Source organism: Pseudopodoces humilis, chromosome 8 (genome assembly GCF_049639895.1).
Source record: "Pseudopodoces humilis isolate 2021_Gansu_Grassland_sample_001 chromosome 8, ASM4963989v1, whole genome shotgun sequence".
Classification (NCBI taxonomy): domain Eukaryota; kingdom Metazoa; phylum Chordata; class Aves; order Passeriformes; family Paridae; genus Pseudopodoces; species Pseudopodoces humilis.
Window position 1 is genome coordinate 18,246,423 of NC_142207.1, and position 26,501 is coordinate 18,272,923.

Sequence of the window (26,501 nt, forward strand, 5' to 3'; positions counted from 1 at the left end):
AATAAACTGATTTTCACCAAGCCTTTCTAATTAATAGATATTATTAGCTGCTTTCAAGAGAACATTATCAACAGCCAGAAGATGCTGCTGGTTTTTTATTAGCTTTAAAAAAACCCGTAAATCCAACTTCTTAAACCTCTAGTCATATTTACAGATCTCTTATTGCTCTCCTAGTATTATGTGATGCCTGTATACACATACACATGAGTTTTTGGAAGTGCAATAGTGTGACCTAAAAGTTAATTTTGGATCTTCACACAGAATGGAACAAAAAAAGTCACTTAAATTTTTCCTCTACTTATAGATCCGTCTCCCTCTTTTCTGGTAGGTAGAAGGGAGTAAGACTGAACTGCCGTACTAGGTACTGCAAAATACAGACTAAAATGTCACAGTTCGAGGAACTATAATGGTTAACATACTTTAAAAAAATACTATGTATAATACATATTTTGTACTAGTGACCTATGTTAGGCCAGAGAAGGAGTCCCAATAAATGAAAGGAAAATCCTAAAAGACCATGTTAAAATCATAGAATTATTTTCCCTTTCTATATCTAGAACTAAAGACAAAATATAATAACGAGGTGAATTGCTATACCTAATCTCTGCAAAAAACAACTACATATATTGCTGTATCTGCAAAATACCAAAAAAATACAAAGTGGAGCATCTCTAGCATAACTTAGGAAGAAGTTCCTACCTCCAAGATCAACAGAACACTCATTTCCTTGCAATTTAAATTCTACCCTGGTTTAAAATATTAGGTCTTAAAAAAAATCCTAAAATGGCAAAATCCCAACTGATAATGAGTAGATAAATAATGTTTTGTATGTGCAAATCCCAATCTGACAAGCTTGTAAGAGAAACAGGTTGCATGAAGAAATTATCCTTCAGTGATATTAAAAGTAATGCATTTTCTGTGTAACATGAACTGAGAACTAAAAGAACAAGTACTTTTAAACTGGTATGCTAAATACCTTGTCTTCTAGAACAGGTTCCTTGGACAGTTTCCATTCCATACCCAAGGTTCAACACAACACAGCTGCTCTCTGTGTAATCTCCCATCCTCTATTCATATTGTTCAACAGTTTTCTCATTGACCTGCATTCTGTTTTTCCTCAACTCCCCCATTTTATCAAGTGCACATATTGGCCTTCCAATATTGGTTTGATCTGCAAAAGTAATAACACTTTGTATTCCATTACCAAATTAAAACATTTATCAGAAGACACAGGCAGATCTTTCTACACAACCTTCCAGTTTCAGGGGATAAGTAACACTTCCTGGTACAGTCTCTTCAACAATTTCTGTTCACTCTCTATCAAATTATTTTAAGTTATACAGCTTTAACTTCATGGGATATTCTCACAGCTGTCTCCAAAAGCCTTACAAAAGCTGAGACAAAATAAATTAGACTTAAAGCTTCTGGCAAATTATCACTTGTCCTTGCTTATACACTTTTTGTCTTTCAGTTGCCTTACAAGTACTGAAAGGAACTTCTCTTGCTTGTATTCAGAAACTGAACTCATCAGCTAGGTACCATTAAATTATGGACAGGCTCCCTCCCCACCACAGAAGTAAAAAAACCCCTCACATCATCATCCATTCACCCACCAGACATAAGTTAACATTTATCTGTAATGATACTACTTGATTACTAGGACAAAAGGACAGATTTATTACTAGTGTATTTTTTGTCCTATTCAGTCTTTAATACTCACCCCTTCAAGTTTATTCTCAGCTTTACATTTGATCATACAGCCAAATACTTTTGTCTTCACTTTACAAATTTTTAAAAATTGATTATATTTTATTATTCTATATTATTTTCTATAATTAGCAGAATAGTTAGGCCAAGGTTTCACTCAGACCGATAAATCTGAGATTAGTCCTTTGTAAAAGGGGAAACAGAAACAAGAAAAAAATATTAATATGCAAGTGTTGGCACAAGAAATAACATATGGATAGTATTAGAAACCTGTGAGGTAAATATTGCATAAATCACTAGAAGGTAGGGGCAGAAGTTTAGTAGATAACATGTAATTTAAAAGCAGTAATGAACAGATTGCTGGAAAAATGTGTGAATGTTAAGCATCTCGGAAGCCTACTACAATACATCTTGATAATAAATTTTTAAGTCCATGAAATATAAAAAAAAACTATACAGGAAGTTTTGGCTAAACAAAATATTAGTATCAAAATAAGCAGATTTTACATTAAAATAATTATAAATACATATTTCAGCGAGAATTTTTTCTTCTACCAAACAACTGACTTCCTAGAAGCTGAGCACAATGTGTTGTCCTATTCGGCTTTGACCTGACAGTCAAATATTTAATTTTCCAAGTGAAGGAATGTAAAAATATTGAGAAAGTTTCACTAAGTAAATTATTTTAAAAATCAGCCATTTGAGCATAAAAACATACATGTAAAGTGTATCGGGTTTTAGGGAGTAGGCAATAATTTCTCATGACACTACAGAGAAAATAAATCTTCTTCAGAAGTACTTAAAATATGTCAAAAACCCCCTCACATATGGCCTCTAAGATAAAAGAGAACTAATAGGATCCATAAATCAGAGGTCAACATATAAAGTCTTATCATAGAAATATTGTAAACAAAATATAACCAGGATCCCAATTATCTTTGGTATAACAGATTCCCAGGGAATCTCTGATGACACATTTTATATCCAATTTAAGAGGGAAAAGAAACTGTTCAAACATTGTGCATTTCAACTATCACATAACAATCCAGTTTACGTATATAATCACAGCTCAGAATGGTTCTTTTAATAAAATGCTTCTGGCCTATAATATCAAATCTTAATCATTCTGGCCAAAGATCCACTTCTGGAAAGGGTCTGAGGGATTACAGGATGCCAAGCTTGGATGCTCTCCATTTCCTGTAAGGCACATATGTAGTGCTTCATTGTACAGGGTTTGATCCTAAAGTGAGGAAAAAAAGGAGGGAAAAAAGTGAACAAGCAATGAGCATGGTATTTCCCCCCACAGTTCTTCCCCCAAGCTGGGTGTTAAAGAGTAAGCTCATACAGGTGGTGCAGAGGGGGCTGGAAAATACGTGAATTCCAATTTGCTTTTTTAGGAAAATTTTGTTAAATATTTTAAAAATACAAAACATCTGAATTGACTTCCAGGTGGATGTCTAGAGAAACACACTAAAGGATATCAACTGTTTTTTTACATGATGTTCCTACTAGTGAAATCAAGTTTTGATCTGTAACTGAAAAGCTGAAATTATCTCAATGTTCCTGCCAAAATTTAACTTACTCTTTTTGGCTTCAGAGTTTTTGTTTTGTTGGCATTTTTGCTTTTATTGGAAATCTGGAATTAACAAAGTTCACAAATAAAAGTGCCATTTCACTGCACAGGATATGTACCTTCTGGTGCAGCCACTGCTCCTCTCCAACAGCGAAGGTTTTCTGGCCTTTGTAGGTGCACTCACGAAGCTGCACAGGTCCCTTGGAAGCATGCAGACAAAGCTCCTTCTGAATGTTATGGCGGATTTCATGGTGCGCAGAATATTCAAAGTACTATGTAAATAATTGTTTTTAAATTTTGGTAAACAAAAAGAAAAGTATTAAACTAAGCCTTTCAAATTCCCATACACAAAGTAATACATTTCATATTCAAAAATTAAAGACTACAGAATAATTCCTCTGATTTTTCGCACAGACACTTCAAAAGTGGTTACAAAAGTGAAAGCAATTTTTAGTAGTATGCAATACTAATTTATATTTGTATGTATAAATTGGAAATAACATTTGCTGCATGTGCACTATGATGCAAAATCTTACTCCCACACAGACCATACATAATTCAAGAAGACAAACTGAAGAATAGAGATAGTTTAAGTTAACTTAAATTTTGGCATTTCTTAACTTTAAAAACCTGTATTCAATTCTGTTGCTAATTTGTTTTTTCTCATAGCAACCAAAAAAAAAGTTATCACATGAAACAATACTGATTTCTGTACTGCTGCTTGATTTAAACAATAAAAGTGAACAACAGGATGCTGTTATATCCTCTTGTGAGGTAACCATTAGAAAAGTAACTATAAGCATGTATTTTGTGAGCTCATTTTACCATGTTTTCCTGACAGCAGAGCACTTCTAAGGCTCAGCTATAATTCTGATCCTAACAGGGATTACTTCTATAAATTACAGACACAGCTGTTCTTTTACCCCTCCAGCCCTAACCTAACATCCTGGTCTCTTCGTTTTCTCCCACATTAACCAGCAAAGTCCCTAACATTACATCTCACTGCTACTGTTTCTTGCCTCTGGATGTCAGCCATCTTCATCATATCTTTCCTTTGAATATTAAGGCCAGGCTCAGTTACCCACCTTGGCCTTCCATTTTCCAGTGGTCAGCAATCACCTCCTTGCTACCTTGGAAACAATGGGAACAGCACTGAGGAACAACAGGCATCTCACTCTTAAGACTATGACCAACATTAGTCCTCAAAACAGATATTTGAAGGAGTGACCTGCTTAGTCATTTAGCTCTCAAGCATAGTAATTTACTCTTAATCTGGTAATCTGACTTAATCTGTCCTGATTTATTTTTGGAACTTCAAAATCTCTGCAAACCCTGAAAATAATGACTTGAAAACTATGTTTAGAACTTTATTCATTTTGGCTATTGAGATGGGCATGTCTCCAGCCTCCAATATTCAGCAAAGGAAGAATAATATACAATTGATGTGTAATTCTGAAAACTAGGTTCTCTTTTCTACTCCCATTTCAAATATATGGACAAAGATGACGGCATGGGAAATATCAGCCTACACTGCTGAAAGTCTGGTAAAGAATAGAGGACAACTGAAAACAAAGCATTGTAATGAGAAGGGTTAAGTAAGCAAATATGCATATTTTAAGCATTTTCAGCAAAATAAATTGTCTGAAGGCTGGCATTTAAAGGGACTGTTACTTTGTAGCAGGAGGGAAAACAAAAATACACTTGAAAGAACAGAGTCTTAGTATAGCCCAAGAAAACTTAGAGAACAATAGAAGCATACAGCAGATTTCTTAATACAATGTCTTTCTACAGTGTTCCCAAATTAATGAATTAATAATGAAAATGTGAAAAGGCTAATAGTATTAATCCACAATCGAATAAAACCCCAAATTCAATCCTGTAAGAAGCTAGTATAATAGGGTAGTTCTTAATCTAGACAGCATGCCATGTCTCACAAAAAATTATTAAAAAGGTATCATCTGACTAGGATTATATGTCTCAATTTTCACAGTGCCATCAATGGATGTCTTTTAAGACCGAAAGAAAATTTATTACCACCCTCCCCCCCAATAAGCTAACAATTATATTCTAATAAAAACTTTTAGACCTTTGCTGATCTTTAATAATTAAGGATCACTTTTTAAGGCAACAGAGAAGTGTGAATTTCTGGGCAGGGAAGGAGATGTTCCTTTTGTTAGTATTACAGTAATGACGGAATGATTCAGTATCTGACATCTATTTCAAGTCATATTGTAGAAGGAACAGAGCACCATGGCTGCCTCCAAGAGCTATGGACCAAAGAGAGCTCTTCTTGAACAAATGGAAACATATTATTCACTTGCATTAGCCAGTACAGGATAGGCCACTTTGACCTCATACTGTGAGGCTGCAAGCGTGATAGGGAAGGTGGCTCAGGCCTGGACACTTGGTCTCCCATTGGCCGGCTTCCAAACAACATCTTCCTTGAGAGTGCGAGTCCTGGTGACAGAGAAAGAAGCAATAGGAGGAAGCATAAGGAAAGGAAGAATTAAGGAGACAACACTTAAAAGACAGGAGTAAGGGTGGCATGAAAAGGTTTTGCACAGAAACAAAAGGACAAGTGAAGCAGTGCAAGTGTGTTTGAAATCTGAATTTGTATACTGAAGTTAAAACATTAGAAACAGGACATGACATGAAGAGTGGTAAGAACTGTTCTGTAAATAAATATACAGGAACTAACTGTTAAAATAAAAGAAACAAGAGATAAGGAGAGAGAAATTACATATTAAAAATTAGTCAATTTCTCTAAAATGAATTGAAAGCTTTTATACAGTAAAGCTACATTTAGGAGAGAGAATAAAAATCAGGTATCAAATATTTTACCTGGTTTCCTCCAAGTCCATGACAAGAATACATAATCAATGGTTTGCCACCATGGTTATTTTCACCAACATCCAGACACATGCGGTTACCTATATTTTTTAACTAAAGAAAGGGTGTTATCAGGATAAAAAAAGCTCAGTGGAATGACAGAAACTTAAACTGTCTCAGTCATAGACAAAAGTCACCTTTAGTTTGACAATTACAGCTGTTAGTTCATTTTTACTTTCTGCTCTGCTCAAATCTAAAAATCCTGTTTTCTTTGTTAATATTTGCTAACTAAAATCCTAGAAACTACAGTCACACATGGAGTTATGAGCATGCTCTGTACAATGTTACTGTTATTCAAATCGCAATTTGAACATATACACAAAATAGCTGAAACAGGAGGAAGGGAAAGTTTTATTTGTAAATACATGCTAAAAACTCATGTTCACCTCAAGCTAAGAACTATTATTTTGTTTGTTTGTTTGTTTTAGCAATGCAATGTCTAAAGTTATTTGGCAGGGAAAATGACTTCTGATATAAATGAAAAATGAAAATTACGTAACTACTGACAAAGCTATATAAGGTATGCAGAAGAGATTCTTTGTCCAGAGTAGTGACAGAAAACCCTAGAGCAGCTAAAGTCTAAAACCTATGGCTAAGGTAATACAAGAGATTAGCAAACATCCTGGACTATGAAGAATATACAAAGTAAATAAAATTAAACTTACATATCCAGAAAACAAAGGATTCAGGTCAGGCACATATGCTTCTGGATAAACATTACTGAGGTACCAGGTAAAATTTTTACACTGCAGGCGCTGCCTTAAATCAAGTCTTTTTGATATGTCTCCAAATGTTTTCTGATAAAGGAAAGGAGGTAAAGAAGGATGGAAGATAAATATATTAACATTAATTTTGCATATGTAAACTATGATATTTTGTGTAGTACTAGACAAGGTTTAAGTTTCTTTTGTTGATTTTTTTCTTGTTAATGCTATACTACTACAGTTACTGCTGTCTTTCAATGTCGTAACATTACTGACATCCATCCTGCAGCATTTCAAAGCACTTGCAAGAAAAATACATTGTAAGACAGAAAACATGGAAGTATCTTTAGTCCCAAGAAAGTTTTAACACAGTGCCATGAAGGGGGAAAGTACAAATAAGACCATACCGATGACAGCCATAAAGACAATTGATCTCATTAAAATTGTATGCTGAAATAACAAACTGGATTAATTAAATAATTAGCATAATATCCAGTACCATGTAAAATCTCCCAAACAAAATTTAGTTGTTTAGCTGCTGAACATGCCTAGGAAATGTAATGCTTTCAGTGATACAACAGTCACAAAAATTTATCATATCAAGGGGGAAAAATAGCTTCTAAAAGCAAACTCTAGATTCTAGCTGGGCAGAAAACTTACAAAATAAATAAGCCAACACCCAACCTCAACCCAAATATTTATTTACTTGAAGATAACTGACTTTTAAGCAGATAGAGACAGGATGGTTATCCATCATCATGTAAGTTTTAGTCTGCTGCTAAAGAAAATCAAAACCTGTTTTTTCAGTAAGACTACTAAGCAACTCAAAACTAACAAGATATTTTTCTCACTCCAGAGAGTAAGTTAGTTTACATTGTCTACACTCAGTAGTTTCATGTCCTTCTGTAGTTCCTGTACCTGCACAATGTAAACAACCCAGAAGAATGTATGAAGAAAAACATCAATAAAAAAACCTCATCATACAAAATCAACATTCATCACCCAAACACTTTAGTTTTTTTCATGTTTGTTGGGGTTGCAACATTAAACAAACTGAACAGTCTTTTCAATAAAATATCTAGAATCCTTACATACTTTGTCAATAAATAACTTTTGCTCACCAAAACTTTCACTGCAGCAAGTGTGATTTCTAATACCACCACCACCACCTACTTGTTTCACAATTTTTGCTGCCTCTGTGTTCCTTCGGTAAAATATTTCTTTATATTCATCCATCCACACTTCCGCAAGGCGAACTTGATTACGTGTGATCACCTGAGTACCTTTTGGGAAAGTATGGGGACTCTTGCTGCGAAAGACATGGCCAACAACAGAGCAAGGCATGATCTCCAACTGTCCACCACATTGCCATACCTAATAATAACATTTAGTAAGTAAGTACACAGCAATTGGAATTCAGGGGGTGGAAAAAGATTTAGTAATACTTTTGTTTGCCAGAACACATCAAACCACTACCAAGGGTTTTTTGTATTTTATGTATTTGAGGCATATCATTAGTGAATTTCCTAATCAGATAAACCTTGGAAACAGACATTTCAGATACAACCCTAAAACATTTAAAAAAATTTTAAAAGCTGTTTAAGTGAGCATGTTTGTATTTTATTTCAAAGGTAATTAGTAATTCAATTTTCCTTGTCCTAGCTGGCTGATAAAGCAGAGGAGTCAATATCTAATACTAATTTATTCTCAAATCCCCTGTACACTGTCAACATAGAGACAATTACTTATTAGGGAGCTAAACTTACTCTGAAAGACATTTCTATATTTTCACCTCCCCATATTTCCATTTCTTCATCATAGCTTCCAATGTGTTCAAAGTAGGCTTTTGATATTGAAAAGAGACCTCCAGCAAAAGTAGGTGTTCTGCAAAACCAAAATTTTACTGAGAAAGACAGTGGGATTTTTTAAACATAGATGCAAAATCATGGTGCAACTGTTATAAGAATTTTCCATGCTCTTGTTAGTATTTCACTAGTGATGCATATTCCTGGCATAGATAATACTTCTAGCACTTAAATATGTTCACACAGCCTCCTTTGACAGCTTATTGCCATTTATTAAGAACTCGTTCAAACTAACGACTGCTGGCATAAAAGAAAGCTTCAGGAAAACCAACAAACTTTCTCTGTATGAAGGATACTGAGCAAAAGTACAACTCCTATAGACCAGTAACCTGCCTGTGGACAAAGCAGGTACAATTATCATCAAATGCACTACTATATCAGCCTAGTATTTGGGTGCTCTGACCCTTTTTGTTATTCTTTCAAATAAAGTGAATGAGGAGACAGAATCATTGTACTGTCTCTGAAAATAATTGTGTATAATCCTCTGTAGGATTCCCTCTTACATATATACATATATATTCCCACTTCTTTCCTTACTAAACCACCAGATTCTCCTCTGCCCCTTCCCCCCTAGGAATATAGGCCATTTCCACTGTATGTAAAAGTAATGCAGAGCAATTACTGTCTTGAGGGATATTTTTATGGATGCTTTAAAATGTGGTTCTTAAAGAAAGTATTACAAAAAGCATCTAAGATGCTAAGATGTCTGATTATACTCATCTGAAGAACTAATTTATTTACAAACTGCTGTTCGTAAGAAAAACTCCATTAAAACAGAAGGATTTAAATAGTATTCAAATTACGTTTACCTAATTGGATAGGTTTCATCCTTTCTTCTTTTATTCTCATGTTTAGGAAGAGACTCCCATCCAAATGACAAACTCCAATCAAAATTTCCTCTGTTATGGCTATGCACATAAGGAGATGGTTTACTGAATTCAAATGTATTGAGATCGATAGAAGCAATGTCAGGGCTTACAACAGCAACAGGATTCTCAGCTATTCTTGCCAATAATGGCTCTAACCAGCCATAAAAGCATTCACCTGTGAAGAAAATGGGAACACTGAATTTTTGCCTGGCTATAAAGTAGTACACAGAGTATGTTTTAATATGTCCAGAAAGCCAATATGGACTATTTTTAAATAGCACTGCCAATTATACTTTCAATAATACGAAATAGCAATAGGAAAGATGATATATTGCTAACATTTATAATCCATAAAAAATCTGCAACATTAAATCAAAGACAACAGCATTATAAACTAGACCTGGCAAAGTTACAGGTTACACTTACAATGAGCATCCAGGAAGGTAAGGGTCTCTCCTGTTGCTACTGAAGCTCCCAACAACCGTGCAGTGATCAGACCTTTTCTTTCCTTCTGACGGACTACTTTAACTATTTGAAACTGTTTCACATATTCATCTAGTTTATCATGCAGGTATTCTAGAAAGAGGAATCAGTGTCAGGATATTCAGTATATGCACATGCCACCACCCAAAATGTTACACTAGTAAGCAAACAAGATAGACAACTCACACTAACCCCAGAAATTATCTCAAATTATCATCAAAGCCATAAAAATTCCTATCTGCTGGAGGTTATTTTTAGGGGCTGAGTATTTTGCGGATATGTGTGTAGGAAGAGGTGACCAGCAGAGAACAGGAGATAGAACATAAAAATAATTATGAAGATGAAAGGACATGCTAGCACATCTCTGCTGCAGTGTTAACCATTTGAATACCAATTCCATTATTGTAGCAAATGGATCTCATACTTACATTATCTACAGAACATGCAAATGGTTTCCTTAATGATGTAAATGATGGCACATTTACAGTTTTCAAAGGCTACAGTATTTACAATAGCACAGCACACAACAGAAGCCATATAACAAACTATTTCAATGTCCAGATTTTGAGAAAGAAACTCACATGTCTCATGAAACATCCAACATCACTTTATTTTGCCCATCCTTAGTATTAAACTGTACTACTGAACATACTTCACATCCAAGTGTTTCAATATACTCAATACAGACTTACAAAAAAGTGTAAATACATTAATAAAAGTATGTATAATTATTTTTGAGACTCAGCTTGACTGTTGAAGATTATTTTGCCGTTAAATAATTTTACTTTCTAATAAAGACACTCCCTTCATACTAATGAAATTAATTTGCATCAAGACAACCACTATGATAAAATGCAAATTTCTACAAGTCTGGACCAATTTATACTTGGAAACTTTGTTCCACAAACTGCAATTGGTTTGAAACACAAATTACAAAGTTACTTGTCATGCAAGCATTTAAGCAGGTAAATCAGCATCAGAATTGGAAAAAATAGAAAAGGGGTTTAAAAACATTTTAGGGCACAGGAATTTCATATTTGACTACCTTATGGAAAAATAAGGTGAGGGAGAGTTATTTTATATTTAAAAAGAAAAGAAAGCAACAAAATCACTTAGAATGCTGTTATACATGTCAATAGTTGTAAAGAGACATCCCCTTAGCTGATTTATCTGCAATCCTAACATCTTCAATTAAAAAAAACAAAAAGAGAACCAAAAGCAGAAAGACTTCTTACCATCTACACTGGCATCGTCCACCAAAATAATCTCCTTCAGCAGTATGGCAGGAGATGTATACATCACACTGTGGACGGTTCTGAGCAGAGTTGACCATGCTTCATTATGGAAAACGATGATAATGCTTGTGGTTGGTAATGGCGGGCAACGCTTAAATTTTTGTTCAATACATCTGCGAATTAGAAAGTGTCAGGGGTTACAAAACAGGTAACTTTTTATTCAAACTCTTAAACTTTTCTTTCTAGTACAAAACTTTTTAACTATGGACATTAAATAGTTTTGCTTCTCTGCCTTCTATCCTAGCTTTGGAGTGCAAAGGTAGGTACTTCAACTGGAGCAGCTGTGCAGAATAGTTTTTAAAATATCATGACTGAGAACTGAACAACTTAGCTTTACTTCTGTCTCACACACATTTCAGTACATTTCATATAATACCTAGGCCTTCTTAATAAAATATTATTTTCTTGAGAGCAGCAGGTACTGACTGAGCTAACTAAAAAGTCACCATTACTGCTGAAACCTAAGAATACAAAGAAGAATATTTATTAGAAAAATTCAGAGTTTGCAAGGGAAAAATATAACCTAATTCAAATTTCAAAGCTTTGTAGAAATGCTATGTAAGCCTTAGGGCAGCCATGTCCCATTCAATTTTAAACCCAGTTTTCCAAGACTGACATATCCTAAATAAAACTTTAGATCCAATGGCACTTCAAGATGACAATGCTGTATTTGTAAGTTCACACTTACTGTTTATTGCCTGTCAGCTTTAGGGGCTGGAGGACACCCCAGGGTAATAACCACAATCATTGCCTCACAAAATAAACAAGCAAAACCTCCCCAGTTATGCTCTAGGAGAGGTTATGGTGAGCTGCACCACGTGTATCAGCAGCAGCTCAGAAGTTTAGCCACTTCTGGCACAGATGGCTGACAACAGTTCATCTGACAGTGAGACTGCTCAGTCTAAATCCTACAGTCTACATTTAAAAAATTCTTCAATACTACCAGATTGCTTCTGAGATCTTCCATTACCTTGTTCAACAGTTTACAATTCCTAATTTATTAAATTATGCCAATGATTTTATTAACACTGAATGCTAAGAAAATAGGAGTGGTGTTTTAATTGGAAAAATGTTGAAGCCACATTTTTAGTTTTAGTCTTCTAAGTAAAACTAAGCAGGCTTCCTGAAAGTTACGTGGAAATTTTAGCCTTACAGGCAAAAGCAGAACACCTTATTTAAATATGGTTACTTTGAATTCAAAACCATGAAAGAAGTGAGCTTTTCTAAACATTCTTGGCTTTGGCACTGTGGATCATTATGTACAGCCAATCATTATGTATAGTTAGGAGACTTTCCTAAACTATCACCTACTGCTGAACAAAAATCACTTTGCAGTCTGAATTTCTGAGAAGTTTTTCAACTGTCAGGACATACACATTTCAACTTACTCAGGAGGTCGAGTGTCTGGTCCAAGATCTCGGTGTAAAGAAATCCTATCACTTGCAAATGCATTAAAACAGTGTTTCTCTTCTCCAACCTGTTTTTCTTTCTGTTCTTCTGAATTTAAGTTGATGGTTTTGAATGCTTTACCAGAAGCTCCAGGAGCATTAGGATCTTGAAGCGGCCGATCTAGAAAGGGTTTCAGTTCCACTGGAGTATAGTGCCCTGGCAAACAGTGTCTCTCTCCAGGAATCTTAGTTTGCCTAACGGGTGCTTTTATCTGCATTTTTGGCTTTGCACCTTTGATATTGTTCATAGCATTTAACACAAGACCTAATACATGACTTTTCTTTCCAACAACTGGCTCAATCCCTGCTTCATCCTTAAAATCTTGAACACCCACTTCTCTTTGTAATAAAAATAAAAATACCAGAAAGACAAACACAATAATGCTAAATTTCCAAAGTTTCCAGTGAAAAAATGTCTTAAATAGTTTAGGTGTCTTTTTCAAGGCCATTCTAGTTTTAAAAATTTTCACACAACAAACGTTTCTGTGAGTGTTGTTCTTCAAATTTGTTACAGCATTTCTTGAAATTTTAACACCTGTAAATTAAAACAAATAGTATTCATTTAGACATCTAGTATATTAAACTATGTAAAGCCATAAGAAATTAATGGGAAGGAATTAATTCAGAGCTTCCAAAAGTCAAATGTTATGCATACTACAGCACTTTAAGATACATCAAACCTATCAATAAGATACCCAAAATGCCCTCTGCTTTTTGTTTTGGGTTTTATTTGTTCAATACACTTCATATAGAAGAACCAGAAATCAGACATACCATTAAGAATAAAACACTATTTCTACACAGTGCCACTACTTCAAGTTTATTTTCTTCCAAGTAGTTTGTTTAAAATTAGAATAAAGTCTTACAGAGGCAGGACATTTTAGTTCAATGAGCCATGTGAAAAGTAAACTAAAAGATAGGAAAGTCTTTTCAATCAACACATTTCAACAATTTTTAAGTTTCCGCCACTATTTTCTTCACAGACAAGTAATAATTCACTTGCTTTCAAAGATGAAACTATGAAAGACATTTGAGGACTCCCAAAATCTAAGTGATTTGAATTAAATTTCCTCTGCCAAACAGGCAGTTTACAAGAAGGGGATACATTCTGCCACCAGCCTGAATAGCTGGAATAGCTATTCAGGGAATAGCTTCATTTTTGTCTAAATGGCATGGATGTGAATCACGAAGAGAAATAAACAGCATCTAGCTAAAAGCCACAGTTAGTTCCCACTTGCTAACTACTGACCACAAAACTGCAAAAACTACTTTTCTATTTTTTCCTCTGAAATACAAGTAGATCTTAAATGGAGTAATATATACTCAGGAAGAGATACAAACTCCCCACCCTTTACCTGCTTTTCTTCAAGAATCTACAAGAGAAACTAAGCATCTGGATTTCTTCAGATTATACTGTTTTTCAAAGCTCATGTCAGCTTAATAAACCTGTACATTCAAACTACAGTGTTTTTACCATAGAGTTATTGTTAAAAGAACACAGAGGGGAAGCATATTAGATCATGCTAAAAGGTACCAAAAACATGCTTCTCAACTCACAAAATTTCAACCAAACCAAACAAACCAGCCCACTTCTGCGTCATATACTATTTTCCCATCTTTCCTTACTGCTGAAACATTTGAACTACAATACTGATACCTTTACAGTGAAAGACTACAAATAAAAACTTTCCTCCGAATGAAAGGATTGTACCAAAATACCAATCTGCCGGATTGAAAAATGTCACATTTTCTCACAGTGTCTGGTGGGTTGATCTTGACTGGCTGCCAGACACCAACCCAGTCACTTTCTTGCTTTCTATCCTCAGCATGACAGTGGGGACAAAATAAGAAGGAAAATCACATGGGTTGAGCTAAGGACAGCGTGATCACTTACCAGTTACTGTCACCGGGAAAACAGACCTGTAATGATGAATTTGAATTTATTGCAAATTCAAAATAGAGTAGGATGGTGAAAAACAAAGGTCAGACTACCTCCCCTGGCTCAGCTTCACTCCTTCCCAATTCTTCTCTCTCCATTCTGCCTAATGGTGCAGAAGGAATGAATAATAAGGGCGGTGGTTAGCTTGTAAGACTTTATCCCTAGCACTCCTTTCTCTGCATACTTTTGCCCTGCCCTAGCATGGCTTCCCTCCATGCGGTACAGTATTTCAGAATAAACTGCTCCACCATAAACCACGGGTCACAGTTCCTGCCAGGATCTTGCTCCTGCATGAGCTCTCCATAGGCTGCAGCTTTCCTCAGGGTATATCCACCTGCTCTGGCCTGGGGTCCTGCATAGGCTGCAGTGTGGACACCTCCTCTAGGGTGGCCCTTCATGGGCTGCAGAGAAATTCTTACTCACTGCAGTCTTCTCCATGAGCTGCAGAGGGAATATCTGCTCCAGTGCCTGGAATATCTACTTTCCTTCACTGACCTTGGGTTCTGCAGTTTCACATTTTTCCCACTCTCTCACAGCTGCTGCGCAGTATTTTTTACCCTTTCTTAAATACCTCATTACAGAGGCACCACCTGCTACACTGGGTGGCTCAGCTTTGGCCAACAGTGGGTCTATTTTACAGCTGGCTGGAACCAGCTGTGCTCAGCCCTGGATGAGACTGGAGGTGGGGGGCAGCCCCATGTCTCTTATCACAGAGGCCACCCATGCAGTCACCCTCACCTCCGAACCTTGCCATGAAAATGCAATACATGATGTAAAACACCAACTATATGTACAGATTAGCAGAGGCTACAGCCTCTGCACGTTGCTAATCAGGAATGCCTTCCTAACACTATCAAAAAGAAAATCACATTACTGTTTCACAGTGCACCATGCGCAAGCACGTAAGATACTAGTAAATCTTAGAGCTGAGAAATCAATAACCAATAGAAATATATCTTCCTCAAATGGGAAAAAAAATCTTTATACCTTTATCTACCTTTAAGTATATTTGAAATACATGATGTCTTAAGAGACATTAGAAACAAGAGACATGTGGAGCATGCTGCCACAACACACATATGAAATGTGTCTGTCCCTAGAAAAGAACCTTCCCTGGAGTTAGGTGTGCTGTGGAAGACAGCAACACAACTTAAACCTTTCAGTGTGATTAGTACACTCTACTAGTATGCCATGCACAGAATCAAGTGAAAGTGAGGTTTCTTTAAGAAAGAATCAAGTGACAGCCTTGGAATAGTATGTGCAGCAAACACAAGGTGGACAGAGGCTTGATTGCCACAAGCATACAGCAAAATTTTGATATAGACAAATGCTGCGTGTAGCTTTGTTGAAAAAACATCTGATAGGGATATTTCTTACAATAAGAGAAAAGTTCTTTGTCACACAAAAGAGTAGCATTTTCCAGAACAGAAGCTGCGTTGTCCAAAGAACTTTTGCTATGAAAGCTGTATCTTACTTAGGGCTTTTACCAGGATAATTTTGTAGTCAGAAATACAATCCTTATTCCCCACAAATGCCTCTCACATTTTCATGGCATAGTAATGTGTCAGCAAACACAAACCAAGCTACTATTCAATCCTCCAGGACACGCTGAAGAAATATGTGGCATGATTAAACTCCCTGGGGTGACTGCTTAGCAAAGCATTTAATCTTCTATTCATTAGTGTTATTTTCACTAATAATAGTCTGGATTCTTACAGCACTTTGAAATAACTAGCCCTAAACATCTGAAGTTGGATTTTTTATTTTTTTTTAGGAAGAAAATAACCAGAAATCTAAAATGTACTACTAAAGTCTTCTAAAAGTTCCAAAAAGCAGCTGCCACACTACTTCAAACCACATCTCATGGGCAGCGTGAGAATTCAATGCAGTCTATGTTACATTATGCCACCCACTGGTTCTGATGTCAGACTGTCTGCAAAACCTCTTACAAGAAAGCCTTGCTAATGTAGCCAACAAGCAGAAAACTCTGATTTTTTTGTTAGCTTGATCTGAACAACATTGTAGAGAGCAGTCTTTAATAAAAAAGTGAAAGTATCCTTAACCCAAATCAGCAGAAATTCTTTCCAATCATGCAAGACAAAATTCATTGGGGTTTTAGTATCAACAATATACTTGACCTCAGTTCTTTTAAAAAAACCTTTTAAAATCTACTTTTCTTCTATCCTAATGTTAAACACGTTTCAAATGTTTCCTGACAATATTGCTTAAAGAACATAAAAACCTAAAAGATTCAGTAAAAATACTAAAACGAAAACATAACAAAAATCTTAAAAAATGGGAAAAATAAGGAAAAAATGGTTCAGAATTATTCTAATCAAAACTATTTAACTATATATAACTTGGCTTCAACTTAACCTAATTCTTCTATAATTCCAGAAGCAGAGTCTCAAAAAGTTTTTCTATTTCCCTTGTTATCAAAGCATACAATCCCTTCCTCAAACCTTGGAGTCCCCTTAATCAGAAGGTGGGTGTGCAAATAAAAACACAGAGCAAATACTTGAGAAAAAACCCAAACAAACCTGACACTGATGATCAACTGTTCTCATGGTTGCAAATTAGCAAAACTCTGAAAAAGATATTTCAGAATATTCTAACCGTAAGGAGTGCTAGTTCCACTGCTGGTATTTCTGAATCTGAAATTCTAGACAGGGCTTTTTGTTTTCTTTGAATGAGTATTAGTTACTCAAATAATCAGGATGGTAAATGATATTTTCATCTTCTACCACCATGGAAATTGATGCTTTTTTCTATTGGAAAATAAAAAAAATAAATCACTGAACAAAACTGTTTGCATTTCCTAGAAGTTCATCCTAGAGGAACATCCATTCACATAAGCAGCTTTGGTGACAGTCAGACTAAGAAACATCCAATTCAGAGTGAACTCTTCATAAAGGTCTAGCTTTATATGGAATATGAAGATTCTTCATAGAATCAAAACCATTCAAAAGCACTTCAGAAATTTGGGATAATTAAACAAGTCGCTTAAGTTTTGCAAACTATGCTACCATTTACTGTTTAAGAATATTAGCTCTTGATTTAAATAAAGGAACAAATGATAAAATGAAATGTACAGAAGTTAAAAACTAAAATCATGAAAATGAGAAACAGAATCAGCTGTTTAGTTTCTATCTCCACACTTGCTTATCTGTTTCAGTCAGAGCTCCTACTGAATGCACTCCTAAAAAGGGTACACATACCTAAAAGAAATAGAAATTCACAAACCCCAGGTGCTATTCCTCCGGGTACATTCTTTGAAGCTCATCCAGTAGAAATGAGGTTCTAGTCCTGAAAAAAAGTTGTTAGAGGAATACTGAATGAGTTCGGTTCCTGAGCCTTCATTTTAGAAACAATAAGAGCACAGGTTATTCTAGTGAATACTAGATGTAACCCGCCTCACTGATTATTACAGAGAAATGAGAAGCTGTACCTTCTGGAGGAGCATACGGAAGAAGCTGAAGAAGTTCTGAGCAACAGCAGCACAGAACAGCTTGACGAAACTAACTTGGTCAAATATCTCCTTCAGCAGCTTAATTTAGATCAAAAAAATAAATCAGGGAAAACCCCAAACAAACCATCACCAAACCTCCTTCTATGCGTTCTAATGGAAGTGCTTCAAACACAAACTTTCACACACTCTTAGCACTACCACCATTTGTCTACAGCCAAGCATGTGATAGGCAGAGATAGACAGTTCCCTTTGACAATTGACAGCATAGTAAAAATATAGTAACCATATATTAGAAAAATATTTATGGCTTATTTCTACAGACCTGGGACATGTAAGTAACATGCACTTATCTCAAATTTAAATTTCACTCAACTCTGTATTTCCTCCTCGCTCAGATTGTTTTGGGCCTCCTTTAAAATTATTTTAGACTGTCCCTAAAAATGCCACGATGAAATGTGAGCATGATAGCAGCTGTAAAGTGCTGCTTTAACTTAAAAGGATTAGTGTCTCATTTTCATTTAAGCACCAAAAGATAATGTCTGGACCATAATCAGAGGACTTTTGTTTTGTTTTCCTGATTGTAGCAACATTTCTAAGATAACAAAATTATCCAAGTATCAAGTGCAGGTCTTGAAATCACAGTCTTCTAACTGGCCTTAAACTTTTGTTTAAGTGATAAGCTTAAAGCAAAGACAGTCTCCTCATAGAAGATTTACTGAGTTAGTGACTGCTAAACTAATCTTTGTTCGAAGCTCCCATAGGTGTCTTCACTTTCCTCCTCTCCCCACTTCAAATGTTCCAGGTACATTTCACTGCTGAACAATGTTAGTGCACTGTAGTCACTTGATGATAGAATTTAATTGCTAAATCACTGTCAGTGGTTTTGTGATATGATTCTGTTTGTAAGCAGAACTATTTCCTATGGCACATGATCTCAGTGAGTCATAGAGAAAAGGACAGACAGCAAGTGAATAAATCCATGCTTTGCATGACTGAAAAAAATCAAGCACTTTATAGTTTAGAAACTCGTGGCACTTTCAGATCTTGTAGAAGACAGACACAACAATGAGCAGATAAGGATGAGAAACTCGTAAGTGCTGGCAGGCAACTGATGAGCATTTGTATCGTGAACATGATTCTCCACATTGATTCCAAAAGAGGGAAAACCTTGGACTAGGTAACGGCTCTTGGAACATGAGAACCAGGGAGCAAACTTGGGCAAAGCAAAAGAAATTATCTCAAAGCAGCACAGTGTGTCACCTACAACCACAGACACTGGGGAAATGTCGCAGGGAGGGCAATTATATCTTGTTCCTATTTTGACGGGGCTCAAGATATCTGGGCTGCTTCTGGATTTACCCCACCCCAAAAAAGGGACAAGTTAAGTGGCAATAGCAGTTACGAGGAGGAGGAAAACTGGTCTTCTACTCCTTCCCACAGTGCAACAAAAATAGCAGTTCAGGCTCTCTGTAACTAACTTAATTTTTACTTTGCTCTGTTACTGAGAAGCCTCGAGATGACAGTAGCAGATGCCAAACTGACCAGGCCATTGAGCAAATCTGGCTAAAAAAGGAAACCAAACCCTGTGAGTTGGCTGCTCTGTCTCAGGCTCTAAGTCTGGTAGGTCAGCAGCATACCACTGCCTTCAGTCAAGACTGAATTGATCAATATAACTTATAATATTTTAAACAAAGGAGGTCTTTCTTTACAGAAGACTAACATGTACAACACTACTGAGATGCATACATGCTTGTATTTCCAGTAAGATATTTTATTTAACCAACAAAAAAATTTTATTAATAAATTCTTCTTTGTAAAAGAGTATTTTACACTTAGCTAAAAGAACTTTAAAATTCCATGACACTAAGGCTATTAAATTTAAAGTACACGTCTTCTGTCAGTCTCCAGACCTAAGCAAACATCGTCTAAGTATTGTCACCTGCTGTGCAGAAGACTAACAAGCTGCCGGAGGGGAAAGACAATGCGGTAACTCTTTAAAACCCCTTTGAGTAGGACAAAATACACCAGAGCTAGCTGGCACTGTACACAATTGGGATCACCCTGCCACCCGAATCAATGCGGTACTGTGGGCAAACCCTTGGGCGGGATCCGTACGTGGCAGAGACACCTCCCTCGGTCAATACCTTCGGTTTGGACAGTGCATGCGGCCGGCACTTCCCGGAGCCCTGTGTCCGCACAGGCGGCAGCCTGGGCTCCTAGCGCGCTCCACGTTCCCCCGGAGCGGAGCTCGCAGGGCTGCGTTGTCCCGGCCCCGGGAAGGCCCCTGGGGCCGGCGGCCTCGGCGGGAGCTGAAGCTCGGCGGGAGCGTGCGCGCCAAGGGGCGGCTGAGGGGGACCCCCAGGGCAGCCGCGGCCCCGCGCCCCCCCAGGCCCGCCCCCTCACCTCACGGCTCCCGCCCGCCAGCCGAGCCCCGCCGGGCGCGCCCGCACGGCTGCGGCGAGCGGAGGAGAAGCGGCACCGTTCGCTGCGCCGCCGCCGGACGCCGCCCCGCCGCCGGCCACGGCCCTCGGAGAGGCTGAGGAGTGGAGCCGCGCGGTGCCTCCCGAGGCTCCCCCACTCACCTCGTCCGGCGGGAGGACGGCGAAGGCGCTGCCAAGAGCGGCACCGGAGCCCCGGGAGGCCGGAGCCGGGCGGGCTCTGCGGCTCCCGCCCCGCGCCCGCCAGGTGCGCGCGGCCGGCCCCGCGCCTGCGCCCCGCCCTCACCTGGCGCCCAGGTGCGCGAGGCGGCGGCAGCGGGGGCGCGCCCAGGGAGCGGCCGCGCCCTGCCCGCTCCGGACACGGGGCTCCGGCACAGCGACAGAGCGTGCAGCCAGCGCCCCACGGCCCAGCTAGGGCTTGCTTCAATCACCCAAGAGGTTGTGCAAGATGGGGTTGACCAAGCACTTCCAGTGCTGGGAAACAAAACACAAAATCCCTCTGCGATCAGACTGGGAAAAGGAGTATCACACTGAGCTCTCTCTCTTCACAATGTAGCTTCCCAGAGAGATTAGGCACAAAATCACTTTTCTACAGAAGCATGGTTTAATGTGGGGGACAAAAAACCCGAAGTAATATTTGCACTCTCGTAACAGAGTGTAGAGTCTCCCCTTTTTCCTACTGTCAAATAATAGCAGCACAAATCACCGTGTCACCCCAGCACTTCAAAACTTCATTCTCTGAGCTGCTGAACCGCAGTATCTAAAGGTGCTCAGCAAGTAGAAGGGGAGTGGGCAGCAGTTGTACTGATTTGCGTCACAGCAGTGTCAAAAATGGTGATGCCAGTTCTTTCAGAAATTAATACTGCCCAGGAGCACTTAAAGATTTAGACCAGAATCTCTCACAATTTATAGGTTCTGTTATTTCTAGGATGTCAAAATCCTTCCTTATGATTTTGACAGCTGATGCCTAAACTGTGCTAAGCACAGCACATTACCTGAGACAGGCATAACCAATGCTCAACTTTTGTAGCACAAAATTCAAGGAAGGCAAATTTCTACAGAGTACTTTCAAAAATCTGCTGTTTCCCAAAATAAAGTCTGCATTTGCAGGCATACTGACTCCTTAAAAAACTCAAAAAAACCCCAAACACCCAACCCCAACCAAACATCAAGAACAGGATTGAAGAAAACCCCACTTCAGAACAAGACGTAGACCATGCACATAGCTTCTCTTTTACCAAGCACCATGTCACATAATTAGCCACAACTTTTAGCAGAGACAAAAGCATGAGATTTTTGTAGCAATGGTCCAATTCTCAACATTTTATGGCAGGTCAATACTGCAAAAACCAAAGAGTCCTAATTTCATTGCAAGATGAAGCAAGAGGTAAAACCACAGAGCAAATGAAGCTAGATAGCAAAATCACTGTTAAGATCTTTGAAAAGTTGCATAGTCAGAAGCTGATGGATACTTGTTAGTGAAAGATTTAAGTTATTTTCCTATTTTTCCCCTGTTCAGCACTGTATATAGAACACACTAATGAGTTATCAACTTCTGAAGAGCCAGAATCCACTGGCACTCAGATATCCCTGAAATGTCACCTTTCAAAGAAAATCTCCAGCAAATGGTCTAACATTACAAGCTCTGTTTAAAGTGTGTTTATAAAACCACTCACTCATTTAATGAGTAACAAGATTAAAGTTTATGTTACTAAACCAGAGATGCCTGATTTTAGGAAGTCTACAGCCCTTCGAAAAATTACTATAGCCATATTTGAGAAATTATTTGCAATAGTCAAACCTAGTCCAGAAACAGGGGGAAAAAAACCTTCAAATTCCTTCTACTCTATTTTTGTTAAGAATCTTACTAGTTTCATTATTTTTAGCTATTTATACTAATTTTTGCCTAATAATACTACCTAGACCATCTTTCTAGCTCTGGTACAAATCTAAAAAAAAAGTTGTAAATTAAAAGAGAAAATATTATGTGGCACAGTGTAACAAAAAATAATTTCATTTAATTTCATTTCCTCTGGAAGATACTCTAGGCATTCTATACCTGCAGATTAAAGGGGGACAAGAGAGAAGAGGAAAATACACCTATGGCTTTTGTTGCTATAGCTACAAGAAGCTTGGATTTTCAGTTCCAGTGAATGAATCAATAGAAACCACAGCTTCACAGCTTCACTCTCCTCTTTTATTCATCAAAGGCAAAACTGGAAGATGGGTTGCTAAGCAACATCACACAGAAGAGTGCAGGGCTTTAAAATTAGCATTACTGACTCCCCTCCATCCCAGAAGTCTCTTCCATTCAAACCCACTTATTAACGAGTTAAAACCCCCCACCAAACTACCAGAACACGCATTTTTAACGTAAGAAAGAGTAAAAAGCATAGAGGTATGACACCAAACCATTTGTTCTGCAGACTAAGCAAAAAAAAACAAAACAAAAAACACATGAAAACTGAAATTGGCTTCTAGAAACAAAAGTGATATAGAAAGGACATTTATTTCTTCTAAGAATATTATTTTAAAGCAAGTTTTTTTCTGAAAGACTAATTAGAGCCTTTTTTTTTAATTGCAATCCAAAGAAGTGTCTCATTTTTTCTCCTCTTTTAAAGACCTCATCTATAAAGACACCAGTGCCTAGATGGCTAATGGGAATTCAGAAATCTTTCTTGCATGGTGTATACATAAAACTCTTCTCCAACTAAGCCATAGAAAGCTTAAAATCTCAGTTCAATTTCTATCAACTCATTTCATTGTCATGACTTAATCTATCATGACTTAATCTGTCACACACACTTTATGAAAGGCTAATGTCGATTTTACAAGAAAAGCAAATCAGATGCAGATGTCTTGATGTTTTTGAAAACATCTTGCACCTATTTTTATTCTGAACTTCAGCTAAATGTTATTTCTATGCTATCTAGGAAGTAACAACCCATTGATCCTGCATGAATAAGGCTGTGTACGAAGAAATGTTTTATTAGAAACTGCCTTGATAAGTACTTATTCTTTTGAAGTGAGAAAATCCCCACCACTGAGCAGAGTTTAAGAATTTATAGCCTACTAACCCCCACAGTCAAAAGCTGCCCCCATCCTCAGCATTTTCCAGATCTTTCCATGCTCTTCATTCCACTCCCATACCATCAGGTTTTCCCCCAGTATACTAAATCTTCCTCGTCTGAGCTCTGCCATACTGCAAAACTTACATGCAAAAACCAGGGGGCTTGTATTGTGCCTAGTACAGTCATGTACACACTGACTGACAGTGCTCAAACAGAAGGGACAAAGGCACACCATAAGTTTCATGGACCCCTGATTATTTGAGTCTCTTCTCCATTCTAATATTCACAGAAATTTTGCAGAACTGTCATAATCCTAAGACACATCTATTCATTTTAGTTTAGCTGACCAACAGCTCCAAAGTTACTGGAATGCAGGACACAGCAACCACCAGCAGGCAGCATCATTGTCTAGGTGATGCACCTCAACGTATTCAGGAAACAAGGCTAAAATTTCCCCAAGATACAGCACCCAGTTATTGATAAGCAAGATGTACAACAGATACAACAGTAAACAAGCTCCCTTTGGCAGGTAGCCTTAATGTTGAGTTGTCCTAAAAAGAGACCCAAAAATCAAACTGAAAGTGACTTTACAAAATGCCAACAGGAAATGCTAAAAACTCAAATTGCTTATAAAATATATAAACTTAATCACTACCATTAAGAATTCCCTTTTCATGCCAAAACATTACTTTTCTAGTAATGAATAAAATATTCATTTCTATTTCTAGAAATACAGAATTTTTAGAATTCTAGAAAAAAGACACAAAAAACATCAAGTGCTGTCTGAAAACCAAATAGAGCAGTGCAATAGTGTTTTTTCAAAAATTCTGCATCAGTGAAAAGAAACGTGATCTTTCTCCTTCCTTTGACTCATTCATGACACAGTACTGCTCCCCTAAAGATTTGCAGGTATATATTCTGTATGTGAGAGAAGATCATAAACCCCTGCATTAAGTTATTTCCCTAAAATGATGTTTTATAGAGATCAAACAAAATGAGAGCCATCTTCTGCATATATGACTATGTTGTCTACACATACAGTGTTGAAAGACTATTGAATACAGATGAAGAACAGTTTTCTTCATGGAAATCTGACAGGTGGATAATAGCAAGAGCAGAAAGTAAATTCTGTGTAAGACCTTAAAGTTCTATGAGTCTTTATTGAGTATTTACATAGGATCTGTATTTTAACTGTTCCATTTTCATTTAAAAATCTAAATTTAATTGAGAACAATGCACATAGCTATTTGTTTTCATTATTTTTTAAAAGATAAAGCATGCCTTTAATATATGTAGAAATAAAACCCCCTCATAATTTAGAAATACTCCTGTATTAATAAAGATTACACTGTAATTATGAGGTAATGGTTTACATGAATTAAAATCCAGCATCTTAACAATGCAACTCAACTAGACAGGTTGTTGTTTTAGTGTTATTTCAAATAAACACAAAATATTGAGTTATATGTTTAAAACGTTTTTATAATGCCAATAACACTTTGTTATGATGGCACTTTACATAACACACGTGGGAGCAGTATTCAATCCTGAATGAGAGCCAATACAATTTCTTTCCATTTTTTTTCATTAAAAAAAGGTCTCTAAGGTAGTTAAATTCATCATATTCACATTAGTTTTTTGCTGACGTGGTCTCTGTCACTGCAGTATTTCATTCATAGTTTCCAAAGTCTGATTAAAAAAACTCCATGAATCATAAAAAAAACAAATTCAGTTTCTTAGAGATGCACGGGCCTTGTCCAGTATTTCCTTCCTGATCTTCGGATAGTTTGGATGTGCTTTAAGGACCTGTAAAAAGACAATACAACCCAAAAGTTCTGAGCTGGTAATCCCCCTTATCACTGAGCTTACACATTTTAAAACCAAAATAACAACATGACAAGTTTCTTTTAAGAATGCACCAATATTCAATTGTGAATAGAGATGACCACACATGCAAATCAAAACCAGCTCCTATCAAAGACTTTGTTTCATTTCCACTGTCTTTTCGCCTTGGTTCAAAAGACATGGAGGTCAAGGGCTAAAGCCTCTGGGTAGCTTGAAATGCATGAATCAGAAGGGACCTCTGGAGACATTTCTGAGGTTTTAAGCATACTTTCTCTGCAATGATGATGCTGCCTTCATGTTTTCAGTCCCTTGGCTCTTTCCTAGCATATTCTACCTACTTCCACCTTCTTCTCTTCAATTCCCTCTTCTCTCTTATCCTTCCATTCATTTTGTCCTTCCTAATTACCTTTATTTTTCCCAAGAAGAGCAAATTTAATTTATTATTAATATGAATAATTATTAATTTAGAATGTTCCCTCTGCTTCTGTAATAGCAGCCCTTCCTCTTACTCTGCACTTGCTCTACTGATGTTTGGACCATACAGAGATAATACCTCCAGTTGCTTTCGAACAGTGTCTTCTGATACTAATATTTGATTTGATAGTTTTTTTCAGCTATACTTCTGTATGGATTCACCAAGTTGCAACCACATGGCCAGAAGAAGGTGGTGCCATTTGAATATTCTTTCACATGTGATAACCAGTCACTTTAATTATCTGGTTCCATGCAGCTCAAGACAGAGCAGGTTATGAAGAGGATATTTAATTCAATCACACTTTTTAGGTAGGACACTTTTCCAACATTAAACTATGTATTTTAGAAATGTAAATTCAACCAAAAAGCAGGGTCATTACATAAAAGAATGTTGCTACAGGAGACAGAGTATTAAATGCATACACAAATTCT

The 26,501-nt window shown here is 37.1% G+C and overlaps 2 protein-coding genes across 7 annotated transcripts in view; both read right to left on the reverse strand.

Moving 5' to 3' along the window:
* Positions 1–426: 426 nt before the first annotated feature.
* On the reverse strand, positions 427–20,934 carry GALNT3 (polypeptide N-acetylgalactosaminyltransferase 3). Its single transcript, XM_005519755.3, has 12 exons — positions 20,824–20,934; positions 17,991–18,078; positions 12,774–13,368; positions 11,326–11,498; positions 10,034–10,183; positions 9,548–9,782; positions 8,640–8,757; positions 8,047–8,247; positions 6,835–6,966; positions 6,122–6,223; positions 3,400–3,552; positions 427–2,947 (listed from the first exon to the last, which is right to left on the reverse strand). The coding sequence occupies exons 3-12, from the start codon at positions 13,280–13,282 to the stop codon at positions 2,825–2,827; spliced, it is 1,896 nt and encodes a 631-aa protein (XP_005519812.1). The 5' UTR covers positions 13,283–13,368; positions 17,991–18,078; positions 20,824–20,934; the 3' UTR covers positions 427–2,824.
* A 3,956-nt stretch (positions 20,935–24,890) lies between these two features.
* TTC21B (tetratricopeptide repeat domain 21B) overlaps positions 24,891–26,501 on the reverse strand; it is a 35,373-nt gene continuing 33,762 nt past the window's right edge. For all 6 annotated transcript variants that reach the window (XM_014249188.2, XM_088059124.1, XM_088059125.1 and 3 more), the window contains one exon: positions 24,891–25,556. In XM_014249188.2, the coding sequence (XP_014104663.2) occupies positions 25,479–25,556 (78 nt within the window). In that variant the 3' untranslated portion in view covers positions 24,891–25,478. The remainder of the gene's footprint in view (positions 25,557–26,501) is intronic.